The sequence below is a fragment of the Choloepus didactylus genome, chromosome 22, assembly GCF_015220235.1.
Source record: "Choloepus didactylus isolate mChoDid1 chromosome 22, mChoDid1.pri, whole genome shotgun sequence".
NCBI classification, from domain to species: domain Eukaryota; kingdom Metazoa; phylum Chordata; class Mammalia; order Pilosa; family Megalonychidae; genus Choloepus; species Choloepus didactylus.
In genome coordinates, this window is record NC_051328.1 from 11,564,008 (window position 1) to 11,587,816 (window position 23,809).

Here is a 23,809-nt window from a genome sequence, read left to right on the forward strand (position 1 = left end):
GTTTTCAAACTGGACGCTATAAATGTCTGCATCCCCTCAGGAGCTTTAAGGTGAGCTTGTGTACGTGGGGGAAGAGGTATGCGTCTCAGCACACTACCACCCACACTTTCATCCATGCACATGCAGACTTGTTTGTTTTCTTGTATTTATTTCAAAAATGCTTATGTGCAAGGTTTTATTTGTGAAAAACTGCAATGAGTAAAAGAAAAAAAGAAAGAGGGGAAAATCTGTTTTAGGGACGCAGTAGTCTCCTGTTGGGATACCAACTCCTAGAGGACCTGTAAAAAGCGGGGGTAATGTGTCTCCACGTCATGGCCTTGAGAGGAAAGATCAGAGCCAAACGTGCACAAAGCTCTGCTGAGAGTTGTCAATGGGGGAAGGTGTGGGCAAGACAAGAAGTGCCCAGCAGAACACCCAGGCCTCTGTGCTCCTGGCATCCCCTCAGTGCACACGTGAATATGAAGCTCATTTTCATATATTCACATAATTTTTTCCCAGCCCAAATTAAAGCTAACCAGGAAAAAGTCCATATAAAACTCCATCATCAGATAAAATTCCTCTCTATTCTTAAACCACTTACCCCCTCATTTTCCAAATAAAAACTACCTAAGATTCATTTTATTAGAGCAAAACTTCTAGAAAATCCAGTAAGGTAAATGTTGGACTTTAATTTTAAAAAATATATGGTTCTAATAAATTCATTTGGCTAAAACTAGTCTATCACAAACCATCAAGGACTGGAGGAAGAACCGCCAAGGGCTGCCTGAGAATTCTAAACACACCAGCTCCAAGAATGTTAATTCTAGTTCCTATGAGGGTGATGTACCCAGGAATCCTGCTTGTTCTAAGAAGGCAGACAGGATAAGTCACCTGTAGAGTCTGAACAGTTGCCTGACCTCAAATTATCCACACAACACCTCACAGAGTTGTCGTCAGTAGCCGAGTCAGGCTCCCAGGCTCCCAGCCATCTGTTTGTATCCTGAGATCACTCTCCTCTCTGGGGATGACCTGGTGGAGTCACACACTGAGAAAGCAGGGGCCAGTGGGAAGCCCTCGCCTTCTTTTCAAACCAAATCTATGCAGCACCCAAACCTTTACTTAATAAAGGCAATGTCTCTCTCAGGCCTCGGCTCCCAAGCCACCCTTCATCTTTCGGTTAACACTTCTGTGTCTTCTCTACCATCAATCTACCCCCTCTAGTGATCACTCCTATTTGTAAACCAGACATGCTATAGCATCTAACTTTTAAAAAAAGACCCGTGGGGATAGTAATATAAGAACAAAATGCAAGTAACAAAAGGGGAAGCAGGATGACAGGTACATGGAAATTGTCTGTACTATCTTTGCAACTTTTCTGTAAATCTAAAATTACTGCAAAACTAAAGGTTTATTCAATAATAATAATAATAATAATAAAAAGGGCCTGTGGGGAAAAGAGTAAGAATCTCTTGCGTACTGGCATTGGCTTCTATCTGCATTTAAATATTCTGGAAGAACACAATACTGAAGAGACTAATCAAAATTGTTAGGGGAGGGGGAAGGGGTGAAAACACTCACTGTTAACCTCTAATTTTTGAAACATGTAAATAAATGGCTGGTTCGAAAATTTAAAAAACAGAAAATTCCACTTGATACTACCTACCTCCCAAGCTACCATCTCCACTTATTCATTCCCTTTATAACACATTTCCAGATACTATCTATTTCTTCAGCTCCCATTTAATCCTCTCTCCACTACAATCTGGTATTCATCCCCTCAGGCCACACACACATACTACTTGTTCTCCAGGAACTCAATGGCCTCTACTCTGCCAAATCCAAGGGTGACTTCTCTAACCTCATGTTATAAGAATTCCCACGTGACTCACTCCTTCCTCCTGGAAAAACTCCTCTGGACAGGTCACCCGATCTCCTGGTTTCCCTTCTCTGTCCACGGCTTGTTCTACTAGACACTGGAGGACATCTGAGCTCAGTCCCAAACCTGCTTCTCTTTGCAGTCTACATTTTCTCTCTAGATGAGCTAAACTAGTCTCCTGCTTTAAATAGCTCTATCGCTTAAAGCTCCCAAATGTGTATCTTCAGCTTAATGTCTTCACAGAGACACAGACTTAAGGCACACAGAACTGCTTGCGTGACATCTTTACTTGGGTGTCTCATACACATCCCAAACTTATCCAGCCAAACAGAACTGCTGAGTCCCTGTCCCCAATCCTATTGCTTCCCCAGTCTGGCCTATCTTGGGGCATGGCATTACCATCTGCCAAGCTGCTTAAACCCAAACCCAACATGTCAACATTCTTTCCTGCTCTTCCTTTATCCTACTACCCCCACATCCAAATCAAACATCTAGTCCTATCATCTTACAAAAGTGTTTTAAATCTGTCCACTTCTTTTCATCCTTATCATCAACACCTTCATCTAAGCCACCATCTTCTTTTGCCTGAACTATTGCAACTGCCTCCTAACTGGTCTCACTGCTTCCAGTTTTGCCCCTCTACCATTCAATCTCATCCCAGAAGTCAAATCATTCTCTGTTAAATGCCGTCAGTACCCTGCAAAAACAAAAACAACAAAGACTTTAACGACCTTCTAGTACTTTCTGTATAAATCTAAACCTGAGAGTGGCCTTCAAGTGCCTGTGATCTGCCTCTGCAATCTCAATTTAAATCACTGTCTTGGTCCCCTACCTGCTAGGCTCCAGCCACAATGACCTCTCTCAGTGTCCAGCACTTTTTCTCCTCATGGCCCTTGCACCTACTCTGTTCACTGCCTGGTGACTCCGTGATTTGCCTTTATCTCATCTTCATGCCTATGTTTAAATATCACTGCTTCCAAGAGAACTTCTCTGGATGCCTCCTTTAAAACAAGCTATACCCACCCACTCTCTACCACATCGCCTGCCTTACTGCCTTCCGAGCACTCACCACCATCTGCAATTACCTTATTTGTGTGTGTTTATAAGCTGTCTCCCCAACTAGAATTTATACTTCCTGAGGGCAGGACCCATGTCTATCATGTTTACATCATGGCTGCTGTTCCCAGCACCAGTGCCTACCACAAGAACAGGCTTTCAGTACCAATTTACTGAATAAATGAATTAAGATTAATTAACTAATGAATAGATACTAGCCAGGCTTACTCAGGTGAGTCAGAGGCCCTACTCCAAGCAGGACTACTTTTAAGTCGTTTGCATTTTAAGACTCTTGCACTTACTATTACAATGAGCACCAGATTTCAGCAATGGTAGAACACGGTTCTCCAACAATGTAAATGACACAGCTTTGGAAAAATAGAGAGAGTCTTAAAGTATATAAACAACATCCTTGAGCCAACAGCAGCACGCTTCAATATCTCAAGATTCTTATATATATTTGTGGTGGGGGTGGGGCGGAGGAAGGAACAGGATCAAAAAAACACATTTTGTAGGCCTCATACAATTTTTATTTAATAAGAGGTGTATCATTCACTCCAATCAATAACTGCCCCAAAATATTCTGGCTTAAATCAAGGCGAGTCCCAAGGTAGGCCTCAATAACAGTAGGGTGAACCTTGTAGTACTCAGAAAAGGTTAGATTATCTGCCACACAGGAAAAATGAAAGTTGGCTTCTGAACTAGTTTTAAATTTTAAAACACTGGAACTGAAGTGGTTCCAATGAATTAAAAAATGCCCCTGAAAATCCCGCTGTTCTGCCAGAGCTGGGTAAGACCAACACGGTCATACACACTGCATACATTCTCCAGCTTTTCTTTCCCTCCTAATTACTGATCATCTGAAAGCAATCCATGGTCCTCACCATAGCATTAAGCTGGGAGTTGCTCGCCTGAGTGATGCCAAGAATGTTGGTGGTGTGCATCACTTCGACCGAGAAGCTTGGCAGCCAACTTGCAATCCGGGACCCTAAAACAAACCGAGAATCCAGAATGAGTTTCAGTTCTGAATCTTAAGTGCCATCTACCATGGAGCAGGCTACCCCATAATGACAGCTAATATTCACTGAGGGCTTACTATCTGCCAAGCCTTGTGCCAAGTGTTTCACACAGATTAGCTTATCTACTCCCTCAATGAAACCCCACATGGTGCCCCCTAACATTATCTGCATTTTACTCTCCTCTCCTCCCCTTGCTCTTTGGCCCCCAAGGCACCGAAAAGTAACCTGCCCAAGGTCCTTCAGTCAGTAACAGCAGTGGCCAGGGTTTGAAGCCAGGCAGGCAAGGAGCAGGACAGTTCACCCCTAGGCCTTCTGTGCCCACTAGCCTGCGAACCACACAAACCCTCTCTCCACACCCTCAGCTGAGAACATAAGGAAGGTTTTTCATGGTTCAAAAGCAGCTACAACAGGCTTTTAATGAGGTTTTGTTCCTCTTTCAAACTATACAATTTACTACTCATTTGGAGATACCCCATTTTCACAATTACTCCTATGAAGTATTTTCTCCTTGGTAACCCGATTTAAAGAACCTGGTTTTCTGACTAGAAATTCTTTTTTAAAGAGTACTACAACACAGGCCTGTGGGCTGATGGCACCAAGTCTGCTGGTTCTGTTATTTGGGCACTTTGCCAAGGAAAGAAACACTAAGGCATGGATTATAAGTTAAATGACCACCTCAAAGTTCTCTCCTAACAAAACATCCTCTATTAAAAAAATATATACTTACTAGTAAGAAATGGGTAAAGCTTTGACTAAGTTTTGAGCAATAATAATTCATAAAATAATAGAATGCATAGCCTAGGATCCATTTCCGAGATCTGCTAGTTTTTTTTAAAGTCTTACCTGGGACATGCCTTAACAGCCACCAATCCAGTCCCCTCCAAGCCCCTCCCACACCCTGGTCCAGCCAGTCAAGCAGCCCCTCACCGACTCTCCAAAGACTTAACTCTAGTTAATCTCTTTGGTCCTTTCTTTCTAGTCTCCTTGGTCCTTTCAGAGATTTCACCAACATGTCACCACTCCCACCCTACTTCACCCTTTGGAACTCAAACCAGAAATTTGAATAGCACTCCTTCAAACCAAATACCTAGTATACAGTAGTAATAAGAAATACGAATTCACAGAATTTAATGGTGTTGAAATTGATGAAAATCAACAGCTTACTACAGTATGAATTAGAAGAATGATCAACTGGTCTCTTATATGTTGCCCTTGGCCTTGGAGTGTCAAGTGTGGTTTTTATTACAACCCCTTTCAACACTGCTGGGAGGCAGAACATTCCTATTTAATGGACCGAGTTCCAGCTTTGATTCTGCTTTCTGGTTCTCAATGGAAAAGCTACTCATTGACCCTTCGTTACACGCTTCAGTACTACACCAATGCAGTAAACTATTAGCAAAAGTTAATTATTAATTAAACTTAAGTGTGCATCTTGAAGGCACAGCTGATTCAATTTCACTACTTCCAACTCCCTGCCCCCACTCCCACCCATATTTACACAGGATTTAGCAAAGTGCCTGGCACAGAAAAACCCCTCAGAGCTATTTATCCTTACTCACCAAACACTTTTAGTTAAACTGAAATATATTATTAGACTGGCCTGCACAGGTTAAGTTCTAACTAAAACAGCACCCTCTTTAGGGGAAAAACCCCTCTAGGTATAGTTTTACAGGTTGAAGCCAACTAACCATCAAAGTGGAAGAAGTGATTGTGTTGGTTTAAGCGAGGTCTGCCCTCAGCTGCTGCCACAGGAACCAAATTCTCATCCAAGTTCTCTCCTTGATGGTCTTCCCTGACACGATTATTGTCAGCAATATTAAGAGACATTCTGCATGTTGGACAAGAGGTATCTTGTTCTAGCCAGGAACGAAGACAGGAGCTACCAAAAAGTCCAAAATAAGATACATGAACATGGTCAATTATTCCTTAGCATGTTCTGGCAAAATTCACCAGCAGTACTCAATGAAGCAAATGTGTGCCTATTAACCACCAGTAAGATTTAAATGTTGAGGAAAAACAATGAACATAAGTTTGCTGCCATTATCTCTTTGCCCACTACACTCTGATATACTTCTAGTGTGTTCTGCCATGAACATTCATTTCTTTTAATATTCATTTTATTGAGATATATTCACATACCACGCAGTCATACAAAACAAATCGTACATTCGATTGTTCACAGTACCATTACATAGTTGTGCATTCATCACCTAAATCAATCCCCGACACCCTCATTACCACACACACAAAAATAACCAGAATAATAATTAAAGTGAAAAAGAGCAACTAAAGTAAAAAAGAACACTGGGCGCCCTTGTCTGTTTGTTTGTTTCCTTCCCCCACCTTTCCACTCATCCATCCACAAACTAGACAAAGGGGAGTGTGATCCCCATGGCTCCCCCAATCCCACTGTCCCCCCTCATAAGCCACATTTTTATACAATTGTCTTCAAGATTCATGGGTTCTGGGTTGTAGTTTGATAGTTTCAGGTATCTACCACCAGCTACCCCAATTCATTAGAACCTAAAAAGGGTTGTCTATACTGTGCGTAAGAGTGCCCACCAGAGTGACCTCTCGGCTCCTTTTGGAATCTCTCTGCCACTGAAGCTTATTTCATTTCCTTTCACATCCCCCTTTTGGTCAAGAAGATGTTATCCGTCCCACGATGCCGGGTCTACATTCCCCCGGGAGTCATATTCCACGTTGCCAGGGAGATTCACTCCCCTGGGTGTCTGATCCCATGTAGCAGGGAGGGCAGTGATTTCACCTTTCAAGTTGGCTTAGCTAGAGATAGAGGGCCACATCTGAGCAACAAAGACGCATTCGGGAGGAGGCTCTTAGGCACAATTATAGGGAGGCCTAGCCTCTCCTTTGCAGCAACAGTCTTCCCAAGGGGAAATCCCGTGGTAGAGGGCTCAATCCATCAAACCACCAGACCCCTATGTCTGTGGGCAATGAACATTCATTCTTTAACGACCAAGCTCCTGGTCATGATCACTCTTCAGTAAGACTTCACTGCATGGCTCACCATATTCCTTTCCAATCTTATTTGGCTACTTCAAAATCCATGTGGTCAAATCATCCAACACAGTGGCTTGTAACGTACTTGAGTTCTATGCTCCAATGACCTTTTCTTTTGCTCCACTTTAGCTACTGGTGAAATGGTCATAACCTTGGTCTTGTCTTCAAAGTCGGGACCTCAAAGATCTCACTCTCTCAAGAACACCTCCTAGCTGCCATCTCAAGTCTGTGGCACCTGTACTCACTAACACTCCTATCCCACTTTTCCATTAGGCCCCCTTAGGTCCTGACTTCCTCCTCAGGAACTAGCTTACCATTAGAACCCCTCCTGTGCATACACCACCTCAACTTCCCTGACCCTCTTCTATTTATATTCTGCCCAACGAAGCTAAAAGCTGCTTTTGCCCTCTATCAAGAGACTGCCATGTCCTAATTATGGTAGACACTTGACAAATACTTGTGTCAGTTAAAGGGAAGGATATTAGATGTAGAAGATGTGAGATCTGGTACCAACTCCACCACTGACTAGCTCTGTGATCACAGGCAGATCCTTTAGCCTCTCTGGATTAATCCTCTCCACTAAAAAATGAGAGGGTTGGAAGAAGTGACCCTTCCCACTCTATGACACTATCTTTCAAGATCTCCAGGAAGCAGTAAATAAAAATGCCTACTTCCTCTTGCCCATTATTCTTTTTTTTTTTTAATTTTCTGGAAGTGTGTGCACACATAAAGTTATACAGAAGAATCTCACTATAATGTGATGATCTTCCTAATGGCACCCAAGCAACAAAAGCTTCCCAGAGGCCAAGATGGAGCCACTTTTTAAGAGTTGGTGATAGCAGTGTTCATGAATAATGTAATCTGCATGTGTGTGTACATACAACTCTATCACATTTTTAAATAATAAAGTGCCTAAGATTCCTGTTTGTTATCATTTAAATAGCTAAACAAATAATAATATTTAAAAATTTCACTCCTCCATAATAAACACCCTTTAAATCATACCACTAGTAAAATTAACCTAGACTGGGACTGTAGAAGTATTTAAGATCTTTACCTCCAACAACGTTACACTGTGACACAATTTTGATAACAAATCTAGTACTATTTCATCAACCACAAAAACTTCCCATATTAAATGTAATAGCCTAAAAACTCCAGGGTAAGTACTAGTCAGATACAGTTGCCTTAAAAAAAAAAGAAAAAGAAAAGAAAAGCTAGATTTCCAAACTGAAAGAAACCCAACTTCAGAGAAAATATTTTTCCATGTAAGTATAAAGTATAAATAATATTCTACTGAAGTATTTCTTCTCCATCTAAGTGTGACACAGCAATGTTATTAAACATTCACTGAACTCTAAAACTTTGCAAAGACACCTTCTGGAACAACCAATACCTGCTTCTCCGCCTCAGCTAACACCACTCCCCGTCTTGTACTGACCTCCAGTCACACAGGTTCTCTTCTCATTCCTTCACCACACCCCTTCCCTCCTGCTTCAGAGCCTTTGTACCAGATGTTCCCTCTGTCTCAAACTCTCTTCCACCTGTCCCCTCCCTTCATTACTCATCCTCAAGAGCCACTTCCTCCAGGTTTGAGTTGATTCCTTTGTCACATGCTCTCAAGAACCATATTCCTTTTATTTTTTTCTCCTTTTTTTCCCCCTTTTTTCCCTTTTTTTTTTTTTTTCCTTTTCTTTAGAGCACTTGTCTCAGTCTATACTTCTACCCTCATAAATATGACTGGTCATTTCATGTCTGTCTTCTCCATTAGACTGTAAACCTCTGTGAAGGCAAAAGGCCGTATCTGTCTTTTTTATTTTATCCCCAGAACCCAACACAGGACCTGGCACATAATCATCTGTCAATAAATTTGTAGAAAACTCCAGCTCCAAAGGCCTTCTAATTTTAAAAAGAAGAAAAACTATTTGGAAATATAAAATATGGAAAGGAAGATAAGATGTAAGGATCAAAGATCTCTCAATATGCCAAACTGACCTCAGATCCAAAAGGCCAAAAGCTATCTCCAGATCCACAAACATAAATGGAATGAACAGAATTCTATAAACAGAATGATTTAGGTTAAGCATACAGAGCCCCTATGAGATCTCTAGGTGCACTGTGTGGGCAAGGGAGGACTGCTAGAGAGAGAGAGATGACAAGTACTCCCTGGGGGGAGGATGAGCCCAGACCACACACAGATCTATTCCAATCTTGAAGGCTTACAGAAGAACCTGTTTTGTAATCCTCAATAATGTCATTCAGTTCTTCTAGACTATTTAGTGCTCCTGGTCCAATCTTTATCACAGCCCATTTCTCTAGTGTGTGTTTTTTATGCTGCTTTGGGGCATATGCATAATGCAAAAATATACATTTTCTCTCCCCCATTAGGTAATGAACTGTTTGAAAACAAGGTTCCCCCCCAATCTCTTAAATCTTACAGGCATATGTGCTATACCTCAGAGCTTATGTGGAGAAGGAACATGAAGACAAATAACATAACCATAAATTAAGAAGATACATTGTGGGCAAGGAGCAGTCTGGAGGGTATAGGGAAGAGGAAAAGGGATAAAGGAACTCACCCTGAAAGCTTCCCTTCATACTCAACATGAACAAAACCCCAAAGCCTGTCCGAGGTAACATCCCCCACTTCCTCTGCTAGGATTAGTCTCAAGCCCAGGTACAAAAAGCACCCACATGCCCTAGGCAGAATACCAGCCCCACGTGGCCGCCCACCAAGCTCCTACTTGTGGAAAAGATGTCCGCAGGGCAGCTTCCTTGCAGTCTGCATGGAGTCCCAGCAGATGGCACAGTCATCATTATTGACAGCCAGCTCCTCTGGAGTTGCAATCGCAAACCTGTAAAAACCAAACAGAGACCAACAGGAATCTGTCACATAAATACCGAGCACCACTTCACAGACTCACCTTTTTAACAGCACAGTTACTGAGAAACCCTGTTCAGTAAAAAACTCCCAACAATTACAAACATTACATTTGCCTTCTTTTTGTAGCCCACTAAAGCTTGAAATACTTGTACACAGAAACATGACTTTATCTTAATAAAGGGTTCTGTTAGTGATGACCTGAGGGAAGGTTCCTGGGCAAAGCAGAGGAGTAATATCCCCAGAGATTTTAACTGTTCCCCTGGACACAGATACCTATTAATCTTGTACTTTCAGACTTGGTTTAGCTTCAAGTTGGCCATTAAGTACCTTCTGCAATGAGGTTAAGAGTGTGTGTGGGTGTGGTTGTGGTACACACACAGGTAAAGATAAGAGTCCCACCACCACAAAACAAAGAGGACAGAAGTCCAAGGAAGTTTCCACTTAATAATGATGACAAAAATGACATAATAATAAGAGTTAATATTTACGAGTACTAACACTTGCGCAGTACCATTTTAAGCATACTGCATGTATTATTTCATTGAATCCTCCCAAGAGTTCCAGGAAGAAGATTCTGTTACCATCCCTTTTTAGAGATGAAGTAACCAGGGCCCAGTTAAGTAAATTGCCCCAAATCACACAGCAGGTAAGTGGGAATTCACACCCAGGTAGTATGACTCCACCACTGTGCCAATAGCTCACAAAAGCAAGTTCTGACATGATCTAGAAATTGTTAATACTAAAAACCTAAAATGAGCCAACTTGGGAAACACTAACTTGTGTTTACTTACCTGGCTTCCATGTTCCCAACCACACGCAAATAGTTCTTGTGCCGACGGATTCGACGCTGCACCTCATGAAACAGATAACGCAGCTGCATAAAGATCACCAAGCTGGCCATGGATAACCAGATGTTGCCAAATAGCTTCAAAAAAAAGGAAAAAGAACAAAATACATAATAAAAATGAATGTGACCTTCCTAGTGATGAGAGTTTGATGTGCCTTAAAAGCACTTAACTATTGGTAAAGGTGAACTGGTTCAACATTTCAGAAAGCAAATGCATATATTTATCTCATTACCCTATTCAAGGTACATGCTCTTTGGCCTAGCCATTCCATCACCACAGTCTTTCCGGAAAAAATAATCAGAAATTAAAAGGCTTTATGCAAAAAGATAACCATTCAATTGGAAAAATGAAAATTTGGAAATGAACAAAATGTCCAGTGGGGGAATGGTTAGGTTGCAACTATAGTGTAATTATTATATAGTCATTAATTATAACTACATTATATCACATAGTTACTATATAGTCATTAATTACATTTACTATATATTAACACATTTTATATAAAATCACTTTTTGAAGATTAACTACTTAGGAAAATGATATTTGTTAAGTGAAGAAAGCAGAACCTTAAGAAAATTGACACATGATTTTAAAAAAATGTATATAAAGATATGAAATAGCAAATAACTGAATACAATCTAAATATCCCATTATGGGAGTTGGTTAATTAAATCACGGTATATCTATATGATGAAATTTTTATCCTGAAGACATTAAAATGGTTTAGAAGAATTGTTGCTAACATGCAAAAATGTTGGTTAAAAAAAACAACTACATGTCTATATGATCTCAACTAATTTAAAAATGTATGGATCTGAAGTAATAAATACAACAAAATGCTAAGTTATCTCTGGGAATTTGTTTTCCCCTTTTGGGGATCTTTTTTTTTTTCTTAAACAAAAGCAATCAATGCATGCTCATTTTTTTTTAAGCATGTTTTCAAGGTTACTTTCAAAAAGTAGACTAGAAATGTGCTGTATTTAATCCAATAATTTTTTTACAATTATTTTATCTCTTTTTAATTGTGGTAAAAGATACATAACATAAAAACCATTTTAACCATTTTAAGTGGAAAATTCTTTGACATTAAGTACATGGAAAATACTGTGTAATTCTCACTACTATTTCCAGACTATTTTCATCATCCCATACCAAAATTCAATTCATTTAGCAATAACGCCCCATTCCCCCCTCCCCCCCACCCCTGGTAACCACTAATCTTTATGTCCCTATGAATTTGCTTATTCAAAGTATTTCATACAAAGAGAAATAATATACTATTTGACCTTTTTTTTTCTGGCTTATTTTACTCAAAATGTCTTCAAGGTTCATCCATGTTGCAGCCAGTCCCAGCACTTCACTTCTTTCTATGGCTCTGTAGTATTCCATTGTATGGATATACCACATTTTATTTATCCGTTCATCTTTTGGGTTGTTTCCACCTTTGGCTATTGTTAATAATGCTGCATGAATACTGGTGTACCAATATGAGTACCTGCTTTCAGTTCTTTTGGGTATTAGGAGTGGCACTGCTGCGTCATATAGTAATTCCATGTTTAACTTTCTGAGGAACCGCCAAACTATTTTCCACATTTTACATTCCCACCAACAATGTATGAGGGCTCCTGTTTTTCCACATTCTCGCCAATACTTCTTTTTTCAGTTTTTTAATGACAGACATCCTAGTAAGTGTGAAGTAGCATCTCATTGTAGTTTTCATTTGAATTTTCTCTAATGGCTAATGATATTGAACATCTTTTCATATACTTACTGGTCATCCGAATATCTTCTTTGGAAAAATGTCTACTCAACTGTTTTACCCATTTTTTAATTGGGTCTTTTGTCTTTTTGTCATTGAATTGTAGAATTTCTTTATATATTCTAAATATTAAACCTGTACCAGATATATGATTTGCAAATATTTTCTCCCATTCTATAGGTTGTCTTTTCACTTTCTTGATAATGCCCTTTGATGCACACAAGTTCTAAATTTTGATGAAGTCCATTTTATCTATTTTTTTCTTTTATTGCCTGTGTGGTACAAAACTTAAAAATCCATTGCCTACCACATGGTCCTGAAGATATTTTCCTATGTTTTCTTGTAAAAGTTTTAGACTACTAGCTCTTATATTTAGGTTGTTGATTCATTTTGAATTAATTTTTGTATATGATAACAAGTAGAGGTCCCACATTCATTCTTTTACTCATGGATTTCCAGGTATCCTAGCACCATTCGGTTGAAGGGACTACTATTTCCCCACTGACTGGACTTGGCACCCTTGTCAAAAATCAACTGGCAATACATGTGTGATGTGTGGAAATCTGAAGTCTGGAATCTCAATTCTATTGCATCTTTCTGTAATTCTATCCTTATACCAGTACCACACCATTTTAATTATTTAATTATTGTAGCTTTGTAGTAAGTTTTAAAATCAGGAAGGGTAAATCCTCCAACTTTGCTCTACTTTTGCAAGATTGTTTGACTATTCAGGAGCTCTTGAAATTCCTTGAATTTGAGAATTGGCTTTTAAATTTCTGCAAAAAAACAGATGCTGGTAGGCATTGCATTGAATACATAGGCCACTTTGGGCTGTATTAACATCTTAACAATAATTAAGTCTTCCAATCCAGGAACATGGGCTGTCTTTCCATTTATTTAGGTCTTCTTTAATTTCTTTCAGCAATGTTATAATCCAGTGTACAAGTTTTTCACCTCCTTGGTTAAATTTGTTCCCAGGTATTTTATTCTTTTAGATGCTATTGTATACGGAATTGTTTTCTTGATTTCTTTTTCAGATTGTTCATCTGGTACATAGAAACCCAACTGGCTTCTGCATGTTTATCTTGTAGCCTGTAACTTTGCTGAATTAGTTTACTAGTTCTAGTAGCTTTCTTGTGGATTCTTTGGGATTTCCTATATATAGGATCATGTCATCTGCAAACAGGGATAATTTTACTTCTTCCTTTCCAATCCGGATGATTTATTTCTTTCCTTTTCTTGACTGCTCTAGCTGGAAGTTCCAGTACAATGCTGAATAACAGTGGCAACAGCAGGCATCCTTGTCTTGTTCCTGACCTTAGGGAGAAAGCTTTCAGCTTTTCACCATTGAGTAAGATACTTGCTGTGGGTTTTTCATAAAGGACCTTTATCAAGTTGAGAAGGTACCCTGTATTCCTAGTTTTCTGACTTTTTTTTAATCCTGAAAGGATTCTGAATTCTGAATCAATTGAGATGATCAGGTAGTTTTCCCCTTCATTCTATTAATGTGGTCTATTACATTGATTTTCTTATGTTGAGCTATCCTTGCATTCCCAGAATAAATCCCACCTGGTCATGGTGTATTATAATCTTTTGGTTTGCCAGTGTTTTCTTGAGGATTTTTATATCTGGGGATATTAGCCTGAGATTTTCTTTTCTTGTGCTATCTTTATCTGGTTTTGCTATCAGGGTAATGTTGCCCTCACACAATGAGTAAGGAGGTAATCCTTTCTCTTTTATTTTTTGGAAGAGTTTGAGAAGGACTGGTGTTAAATCTTCTTTAAATGTTTGGTGGAATTCAGCAGTGAAACTATCTGTTCCTGGACTTTTCTTCATTGGAAGGTAACCCAATAATATTAAAATGCCACTTTGGTAGGCTTATAATTTTAATAAAGTACCCACCAAATACGTTGATTCTTACCATTATTGTATCATTGAAGTGCTAACTAATGAAGCAGGTTTTCAACACTGCAATTTCTAACATATCATGAGCTAAAGGTAAACAATGAAGGTAACAGGAATTAAATATAAACACTTTATTTTTAATTACAAAATAGGAAAATATATGAATCCATAAAGAAGCTAGCACTTCAGGAATTATCATCATCATCTACAAATAACTGCTAAATATTACAAGTCAAATGAGAGGCATCCCCTTAATTTCATGCCATAAGGATTACCAACTGACCTTGGTCAGCAGAAACATCCAAGTCTCCTGCGAGAAGAGCAAATTGCCTCTTGAGCAAAAAGAGGAAAGGTACACAGCTGCATTTGTTTTTTTTTTTTTATATATAGTCTTTTAAGTGGTTCCTCCAGAGCTTAGTCCAAATATTACATTTTTTAAACAACTGACCATGGTTCCTGATTCTAAAAAACTCAGCTCCCTGTTAGAGTGCCTTCTGACAGAACTTACCAACATGTGAATATGGTGCATTAGGTCCAGGGACAAGAGAGTGAGCTCCATAACAAAATCTGTGTAATAGACATACGTTCCCTTTCCTTCCCATGTCCCTTCATGATTGAGGTCCCAGAGGTGAATTACATATCTGCAATGAACAAAGAAAAAACACCTTAATAATTTACTGTTACAATTGAATTTGGTTTAAACATGATATGGTCTAGTCACATTTTCATATATTTTATACATGTTACATCTTAAAATCGACTCTGAGCAGACCTCAATCACCAGCCTCCCCCAAACTTCTACTCACCGTAAAATCACATGAGCAGTTCTCACTGTCACCAGAAGAGACTGTTAAAAAATAAAAAAAAAAAAGGTATTTTTTTCTTTCATTATTATGATTGCTCAGGCCAAACTCACCTTTATAAAATGATGGAAAACAAACATTCCTTAGTTCAATTAACAAAAAGCACATGGCCCAAGGGTACCAACCATTTTTTCTACTTACCCTTCAAACTTCCAAGGAACATTCGCATGACCTGGAAACTCAGTGCTTAGTGAGCCTTTTCCTGTCAGAGGGTGACACCTGTCCATCTCTTGGGGATGCCTTCTACAGTCTTGGTGCTCTTCCTACTAGTTTCACATTCACTTTTACTTTACACAGCATTGCATCACAATTCATTCCCTAAAGGGGAATCTGAATACTTGGTGACCCTATACCAATAAGTATAATTTAGGTATATGGTCCTGGAAATGAGCACCTGTTTGCTAGCTAATGCTTGTGCACCCCTTTTGTTCACACCCAAGAAAAGAGAATAAAGGAAATAAATAAGGAAACAAGTCCTCTGTAGTATTTTATATTATATAAATTAAAAAAAAATTTCTTCTTAATCTACTAGATTAATCTACTAGAACTTTTATGACTGGCATTTAGAAAGCATTAAATAAGTGATAACAAAAAATAATTATTAGGTTGTACCAAAGATTACATAAAATAGCACACACAGAAGCATTCAGACCAGTGATTGTATACTTTGGATGATCTTTATGGTATGTGAATATATCTCAATAAAACTGCATTAAAAAAAAAAACAACACACACACACATATAACGCTTAAAATAAAAGACCAAAATATCCAACAGTCACTTCACAGGTGAAATAATCTGACAGTAATCCTCTAGCTCCCTTGAAAATATACAGGAATGTAATCAGAGCCAAAAGCACTGTCCGGCATCTTACCTCTGCAGCCATGAAAGCTAAGGTGTGCATTCCGTGAGTATAGCCTGTGACACAGCAGATGACTGCCAAGCCACAGCAGGAAAGCAGCATAGCAATCAACAGAGACAGTACTCGACCATGGCTACTCATCGGTGTTGTGGGAGAGAAGGAAAGCTGAAACGTACAAAACAAGAGTAAGGAAGCTTAGTCTCTTCTCCGTGGCAACTTCACTGAGAAGCTCAGAGTTAATCTTGGCTTCTTTGCTTGGGGATTTGTACTTAGCTGAAGGGCCAAATGGCACAGAATAGCATCCTGTAACCATATGGACAATAATGCTTCAACCTACCTAAATATGAGTATGAGCTAATAAAGATCTTTATGATTTAATTTATCAAATATAAAAATACACATTATATTTCATCACATATATTTAAGGATCCTGTTACCACCAAGATGATAAGACTTTGGAGCAATTTTCCAAGGGTATGTAATTCTGTCTTCTAACATTCGACAGGATGCAGAACAGTGTTATGGTTTGTTGTCTTTCTCAATTTCTCTCTGGCCTTCATACCCAAAAATCAATTGGAGATATTCCTAGCCTGCACAGGCTAAGACAACTGAGTTGTAATTCAAATACAGACTTACGACTATTACAATGTTATGTTAATATTAGAGAGAAAAGGCAATAGCTTGGAAAAGGAGGCCTGGAGCTGTGACTTCTGAGGAAGTAGGTATAGGTAAGAAACCAGTTTGGAAGGATAGAAGCGCCCACTGACCTGGATAGGAGGTTGAATTGTGAAAGAGCTTAAGGCTTTAAGAGTGAGATTAATTCACATAGCAGTTCAAGAGCCACCAGGTCCATGAGAACTGGGTAAAGAACAGGATAAACCAGGCCCTGGTGTGGGTCGGAATGAGGCACAGCACCATAGGTGCACATTTACTAAAGATCCACGAGAGATTAGTTCGGGAGCACTAATGAGTGAGGGTTCATCTGCACAGTCCTGATCTGAAGCCGAGAGGCAGATCTTTTACCAGACAGAAAAGGATTCTGCTTCTCTGGGGGACTAAGGCAGCTGAGAGTGTTAATTCAGTCCTGGTCTGGAGGGAATAGCATATTAGTCAAAAGAACTTCAAGAAATCAATGTAAGAGGGAAAATTAGAAAGAGGAAAGGAAAGAAAATATCCAGGAGACCAGTGTTGATACATTTTATATAACAAGATTTCCTTGCACTGTGATTGATGCAATGTTTGTAGGTTAGCTCACCCCACGTGGGCAGTAATGTAATATACAATGTCAGAAGGGAGGAAATCTCTCTGGGAGACATTGATCCTGAATCCCTCGGCCACTGCAGGAAGTTCCTCAAGAAATAGGGAACGGGTACCTGATCCAGGAGGCTTCCCCTCGAGAGCTACCACGAGTGAGCCTGTCTGGCTCTTTCATACCATACATTTCAAATCAGGTAAACATGTGACTAAGCAAAGAACTGGGCTAAAAACTCACATATTCAAATCGGTCCTTGCAGAGCTGAACCATCAGATGTAGAAATACAAGTCCAGCAAACCAGAGGCACCACATGACCACTTCTTCCACTGTCTGGACATTCAGCACACCAAAAATGAAAATGAACTTGTAGAAAATAAAATTCCAAAACTTGTCTTTGAGATGCTAAAAGGAAAAAATGTTTATAAAGGTGAGTACCATCACACTTAACCCATTTAACAGAAGTTAAAACAAAAGCCAGTTTCTATGAAGAAAATATTCTGCACGTAGCTTTCTAACACTTTCCACAAGAAAACAGAAGGCAAAGGAAAAAAAGCAGCACTCTGAAGAACAACATAGACAAGGTACCCAGAAAACGATCTGCAGACTTTGAACTGTAACCCTAAATCAATCATGGAATTACTGTCAATTTTTTTTTTAACCTATTAAGAAGGGGAGGGATGTTAATCTAGTACCTTACGTATTAAAAAATCAAAACAACATATTTCAATGCACAATGGAAAAGCATGGTAAGGGTTACAAATATTTCAAACACTTCTGTTCTCTGGATTCTTAAAATTGAAAACATTAGACTTGATTTTTCTTTTTTTAAAAAAAAAAACATTTTTCTTATTAAAAAATAATACACACTCATTTGCCAGACCACAGTCAACAAAATATGACAAAATACAAAGGTAATTAAAATAAAATGTTGCCTTAACATTTTTATGCATCTTTTCTTCTTCCTATGTGCAAAACACATTAATTTTTGTATACTGCTTTATTTCACTTCTCATAGTGTGAGAACCTTAACTATGATGGTTAGGTTCATGTGTCAACTTGGCCCAGGTGATGGTGTCCTGGTGTTTGGTCAAGCAAGCACTGGCCTGATGTTACTATGAGGACATTTCATGGACTTAAATCATCAGTAAGTTGATTGCATTGATGGCTGATTATATCTACAATCAACTGAGGAGACCGCCTTCAACAATGAGAGACGTCTCATCCAATCAGTTGAAGGCTTTAAAAGAAGTGATGACTTCAGCAATCAGAAGAGAGAATTTCCATCTCTACTTCAGTCAGCTAGCTTCTCCTGGGGAATTCATCAAAAACCTTCCTTGGAGTTCCTAGCTTGTAGCCTGCCCTACAGAATTTGAACTTGTGTATTTCCACATTCACGTGAGACGATTTTTATAGAAATCTCATAATATTTACAGTGATCTCGTCAGTTCTGTTTCCCTAAAAAACCCTGATACACTTCCCAATGTCAGTAAATATTCTCTGAATATTGATATTAATAATATCTCATTTCAATGGTTACAGGTGAACACTGAAACTTTTTAATTTTTTTTATTTAGAAAACATTGTAATGAACATCTTTGTGCATATCTTTGTATGCTCTGATTTCTTCAGCAGTACTGAATCAAAGGTTTACAAACTGCTTTATAGTTTTTATTACATAATGTCCACCTGCTTTCCCAAAAAGTTGTATTAACGTATACTCCCACCAGCGTATAACTTTCCTATACTCTTTCCTATGTTCTGAATTAAAAAACTTTTTTTACATTCCTTTTTTTTTTTAAAAAAAAAAAAAAAGGGTGATGGATGGTTGGGGAGGAGGGTGTCTAGCCACACCAGAGAGTAAAATATACTATTTAAGGCATCTATGGAGGTGGATGGGAACTGGGTGAAATAATAAGTCTTAAGGCTGAAAGCACAACTTCTGAGTATGTTTTTTTTTTTAACATCATTTTGAACCGTGTAAATGTTTTATAAATTCAAAAATAAAAATAAAAGCAAACACTAAATTGAATATAAACAGAAATAATTGAACCTAAATATATATCAAATTGATAAGGTGACTACTTAAAGATAAGAATCATTTCAATAACATTTGAAACACATCCTTTGTACAGTCAGAAAACAAAACAAACTGGAAAGAAAATCAGAGAGTATTCCCTAACCATATCCATCAAAACGGTAAAGAGATCTCAGGAGGAATGAACACGTATACCATGTAGACCTTGTTTTCTGAATACCATTTTCCAATAAAATGAACTTGGAATCCTTGGTGAATGTCTGTTTACAGATCTGAGGTAGGAAAAGTACAAGGTGAACCTAAGACATCTTGAGTCCCAGTTTTGAATCCTGGCTCTGTTACTGTGTGGCTTTGGGCAACTCACATAACATCCCTGTGGCTCTGGTTTCCCTAGCTATAAAATGGGTCTTAGAATAATCCCCTCATTCACTATGGGGATTAAATGAATTAATATATGTAAAGCGTTTAGGCATAAAGTGTTTAAAAAAAAAAAAACATAACTTCTTGTTCTGAAACTCCACTTAAGCTTTTAATATTTGTTCCATTTTAGTAATGTAATAACTTTGCCTCTAACGTTACTCTAATTCTTGAACCTACAGCACTCACAGAGCAAAGACCATGTCAATTCTATGTCAAAATGTTGCTTAATAAATACTACTAGATGACATTAATCTTAGAATAAGCACAGAACAGCATGAAAGATGTGATATATACTGAAAAACCTGAAAACAGAGCTGGGCAACAAATACGCTCATTATGATTATTTCTAAATACTGTAAAATCTCTGAAATACTACAAGGTTATGCTTTCTGTAAATTTTGACCAGATACCTAACATTTTAGGGAAAAATGCTGATCTCCCTATTGGGGTCAGATCAATCCACTAACAACTGGAGGGCATGCCCAGCCTGACAAATTTCTGGACCGCAAATCAAGAGTTTTGAGTATCAAAAGAAGTTTTTATAACCTAAAAAAAAATTCTAGGTTCTACTGAGGAAATTTGGGTTGAAAGGATAGTTAAGGAGAGACTAGAACACTGTATTCTGAAAATGCAGTGAAGCCACTGTTGTACACATAATGTAGTAGGTTCCTGTGTCTTAGCTCCAGGATAAAATAAAATAAAATAGTTTTTTTATTCTGATGTTGTTTTGAAGATCAGTTCTAAATTCTTATTTTAAAGCACACCATTCTATACTCTACCCACTAAAATTTTTAAGGAGCTGCCAATCTATACAGTGTGCTTGTGGAATAATCTTGATTGAATGTCCCCTGCCTATATATACATGCTAAGAGTCATGTTCAAATGCCAATCTCACCTAAAGCAAGAATAAGTCATCTCATTTTCTCCTTATAAACCAATGAATCTTAATTTACTTTTCTGAAGGAAAAAAAATCTCTCAGTAAATTCTTTTGGAAAAGAAACCATATTCTAGAGATTGATACTTATGATCATTCAAGCTAGAACAAATCTATGCTTCTTTAAAAACCACATTTAGAAAAGTCATGGGGAAAAATAGGACAATACTGGGACAATTAGCTACAATGAACAGGGACTGATGTGGATTAAAGTATTGAATCAATGCTAAATTTCCTGATTTTGATAGCTGTGCTGTGGTTATATAAGGAAACGTCCTTGTTCCTCGGAAACATATAATGAAGTATTTGGAAGTAAAAAGGTATGATATGCATAAATATCAAATGGATCAGAAAAAATATGTAGATGTTAATATAAAGCAAATATTAAAGCAAATGGGGAAAATGCTAACAACGTTTCTCTAAGTCTGAAATTGTATCACCTAAAAAGTTTTTTTTAAATCTGGTTAAGAATCCATCCTTGCTATGTCACCTGTGCTTGACTTACCTGTCTCTCACTCACTCGAAGAGGACCAAACACAATATACTGGATTAGTTTAGCCACCAACATCAAAACACAGCAAGCAGTATTTACCAGGACCTGTGTACAAACCAAAGAAAGGAAGTTCATTTTCTTCTGCTAAAAAACAAAAGCAGCAGAAGATAAAAAAAAGCAGAAAAATAAAAATTTTATTTCAGAATTCAGCCATCATTTCCAATGATTGAGCCTTTCTACTTCTCTATCAGTGCAAGATAAGTAATAATGTAGGGGTCATGCTTTATTTTTGAGGGTAGGGGTAGAGGTGAGAATGGGGAAGCACCAGCTCAACAGTTAATTCGGTTTGCTGTCCCAATATGTACACTCCAGTTGACCACCTTCCCATTCAGTCTTAACTGAGCTGTATGTAAAGTGGAGACAACACTCTCCCAGGGTCACCATTTCCTACGTTAAGATTTCGATAGCTCTGGAGAAAGCTGTTCTAGAAACTGAAGTTGTTATCATGGAATCTAGCTAGTAAAATCTAGCACCCAAACATTCTGCCCTGCCAAACAAATGGGGGGGGGGGGTTGATAGTCACAAAGAAGTCACAAGACCAACTGAAAATGAAAAATGTCTTTTTTTTTTAATGTGTTGTGATGAGACAATATTCAACCAAAACATAGCTGTCCTCCATACTTGGTGGTGGCCTCAAAGTCAAGGTTCTGGAACATTAGAGGGAGCTGAAATCAGGAAACCAGGAAGAAGAAAGAAAAAAACCAGCAGGAAGGGCTGAGAACTGAAGGGCAATCATGTGACACCAATGTAAAACTGAGGCTTTCTTCAACAGTCTGTGGGGAAATTTTTTTTAAATAATTAAGAGATGGTTATCCTTACACCTGAACAAGAAATCTTACGCTTACAAAATGGAAGAGTTGAGTGGCCTGACCAAAAAGCTACTGTGGAGTAACACATTACTTGATGTTGAAATGATTTTTAAAACTCTGAATGACTCCAAAAACAAGAACAACAACAACAACAACACACAAGAACTTTGGTAAAGAGAGTAAAGTCGACTTTCATTGGAACAAATTAAAATGACCACCACCAACTCAATGTAACGACTGGCTCAGCCTCTGAGGCACAAAGTTTACAGGAAGGTGGTCATATTCCTCTCCCCTGGTCATTACTCCCTCTACTTTTAAAAGAAGCAAAGGATTAAAATAAAAAGGAAAGTGATGGAAGAGAGTAATTTAAGAACGCAAGCTCCAGTACCATAGGTCTCAAGATCTCTTCAGGTTCCCCTCACATTACCTATTCTGCCTGTGGTAGAACACACAGTGGCAGCTCTGATTGATTACAAAAACATTAAATTGTGCTTAATTCTATTCTGTCCAATGGGGTAAGGGTGTGCGTAATATTTTTAAGTATTGAAGCAAAAACATTTCTTCTGGAAAACAAAAGACAAAAACCTGTAACAGGACAACTTCTGGGGAAGATGGCAAAGTAGGACTCAGTCTTTCCACCAAAACAGCTGCTGAACACACAGAAACTGTCTGGAACAACTGTTTTGGGGTTCCAGAGGCCAGAACAACACTGTACAGCATCCAGAGAAGAGTGAGAGGGAAAGGCAGATAAACTACGGTGGAGAACAGTGAGCTGCTATCTGCGTGCAGTGGCTGCTGGTGCCCATCCCCCACTCTCACAGCTGGCAGCTTTGGGGTTCAGTCCCTGGTTAGCCTGCCAGAGAAAGAAAGGGATATAAAAATCTATTCTCCAACTGAAGGAGTCGGCATGGTTGATCACTGATCATGGCTTTTGATTAGCGACGACGGATCGCTGGGTACTGGCTCTGAGCTACTGTTTCAACCCACCCTGGACAAAGGCGGCAGCAGTCACTGTTTCAACCCCAATTCCAACAGGGACAGAGTTCCCGACATTTAAAGATGCGGTGCTTCCCACAGGGCTGCAGGGAGGAGTAGGACGAATGGCTGTATTTGCTGGGCAAGAAAGCACAGCTTTGGGAACCCTTCAAAGAGGCTTTTGAAGTCCTTCCTGATTCCCTCCCCAGGGCACTTTGGAACCAGTCTGAACCCCCTTTGTCAGTCCTTGGCCCTGTTTTGGCAGGGAAATACTGACTCAGGAAAGTTCTCTCCCTTTTGGTGACCCTGCTCCCAAAATCTGCCCTCCAGCAAAAGCAACAAGAGACAAAGAAAGGAGTGTAAAAAAATGATAGAAGCCAAACAAAAACGAACAGAACAGATCAAGACTCCCAGAGAAGGAAAAGAGGAAGGGAAGTTTGCTCCTGCAGGTGAAAGAATTGCACAGAAAGTGCAATCTTAAAAACTGTACCTCATATCCAGGGCCACAAGCAGATGAACAGCTGCAAAAAATCTGATCAAACACAGGCTATTCTAAAGGTCTAGATCAAGTTGAACCCAGCATCAAAGAAGAATCTTAACACAAAGCCAACCAACAATAAAACCCTAGGCAACAGAAAAACTAACCTTCAGAGTAAACCCATCAAGATAATCAGATGCCAAGGCATCAGCAAAAAACTATGGCCACATTGAGAAACAAGAAGATATAGCCCAATCAAGGGAAACAATTAAAACTT

General features: G+C 38.8%; 1 protein-coding gene across 1 annotated transcript in view; it reads right to left on the bottom strand.

Moving 5' to 3' along the window:
- AMFR (autocrine motility factor receptor) overlaps positions 1–23,809 on the bottom strand; it is a 61,390-nt gene that overhangs the window by 15,930 nt on the left and 21,651 nt on the right. The window contains exons 2-10 of the mRNA XM_037816505.1: positions 21,223–21,315; positions 17,565–17,729; positions 16,085–16,237; positions 15,154–15,194; positions 14,856–14,988; positions 10,627–10,760; positions 9,696–9,806; positions 5,619–5,809; positions 3,796–3,899 (exon numbers count right to left, since the gene is read on the bottom strand). Coding sequence (XP_037672433.1) covers positions 3,796–3,899; positions 5,619–5,809; positions 9,696–9,806; positions 10,627–10,760; positions 14,856–14,988; positions 15,154–15,194; positions 16,085–16,237; positions 17,565–17,729; positions 21,223–21,315 — 1,125 coding nt within the window. The remainder of the gene's footprint in view (positions 1–3,795; positions 3,900–5,618; positions 5,810–9,695; positions 9,807–10,626; positions 10,761–14,855; positions 14,989–15,153; positions 15,195–16,084; positions 16,238–17,564; positions 17,730–21,222; positions 21,316–23,809) is intronic.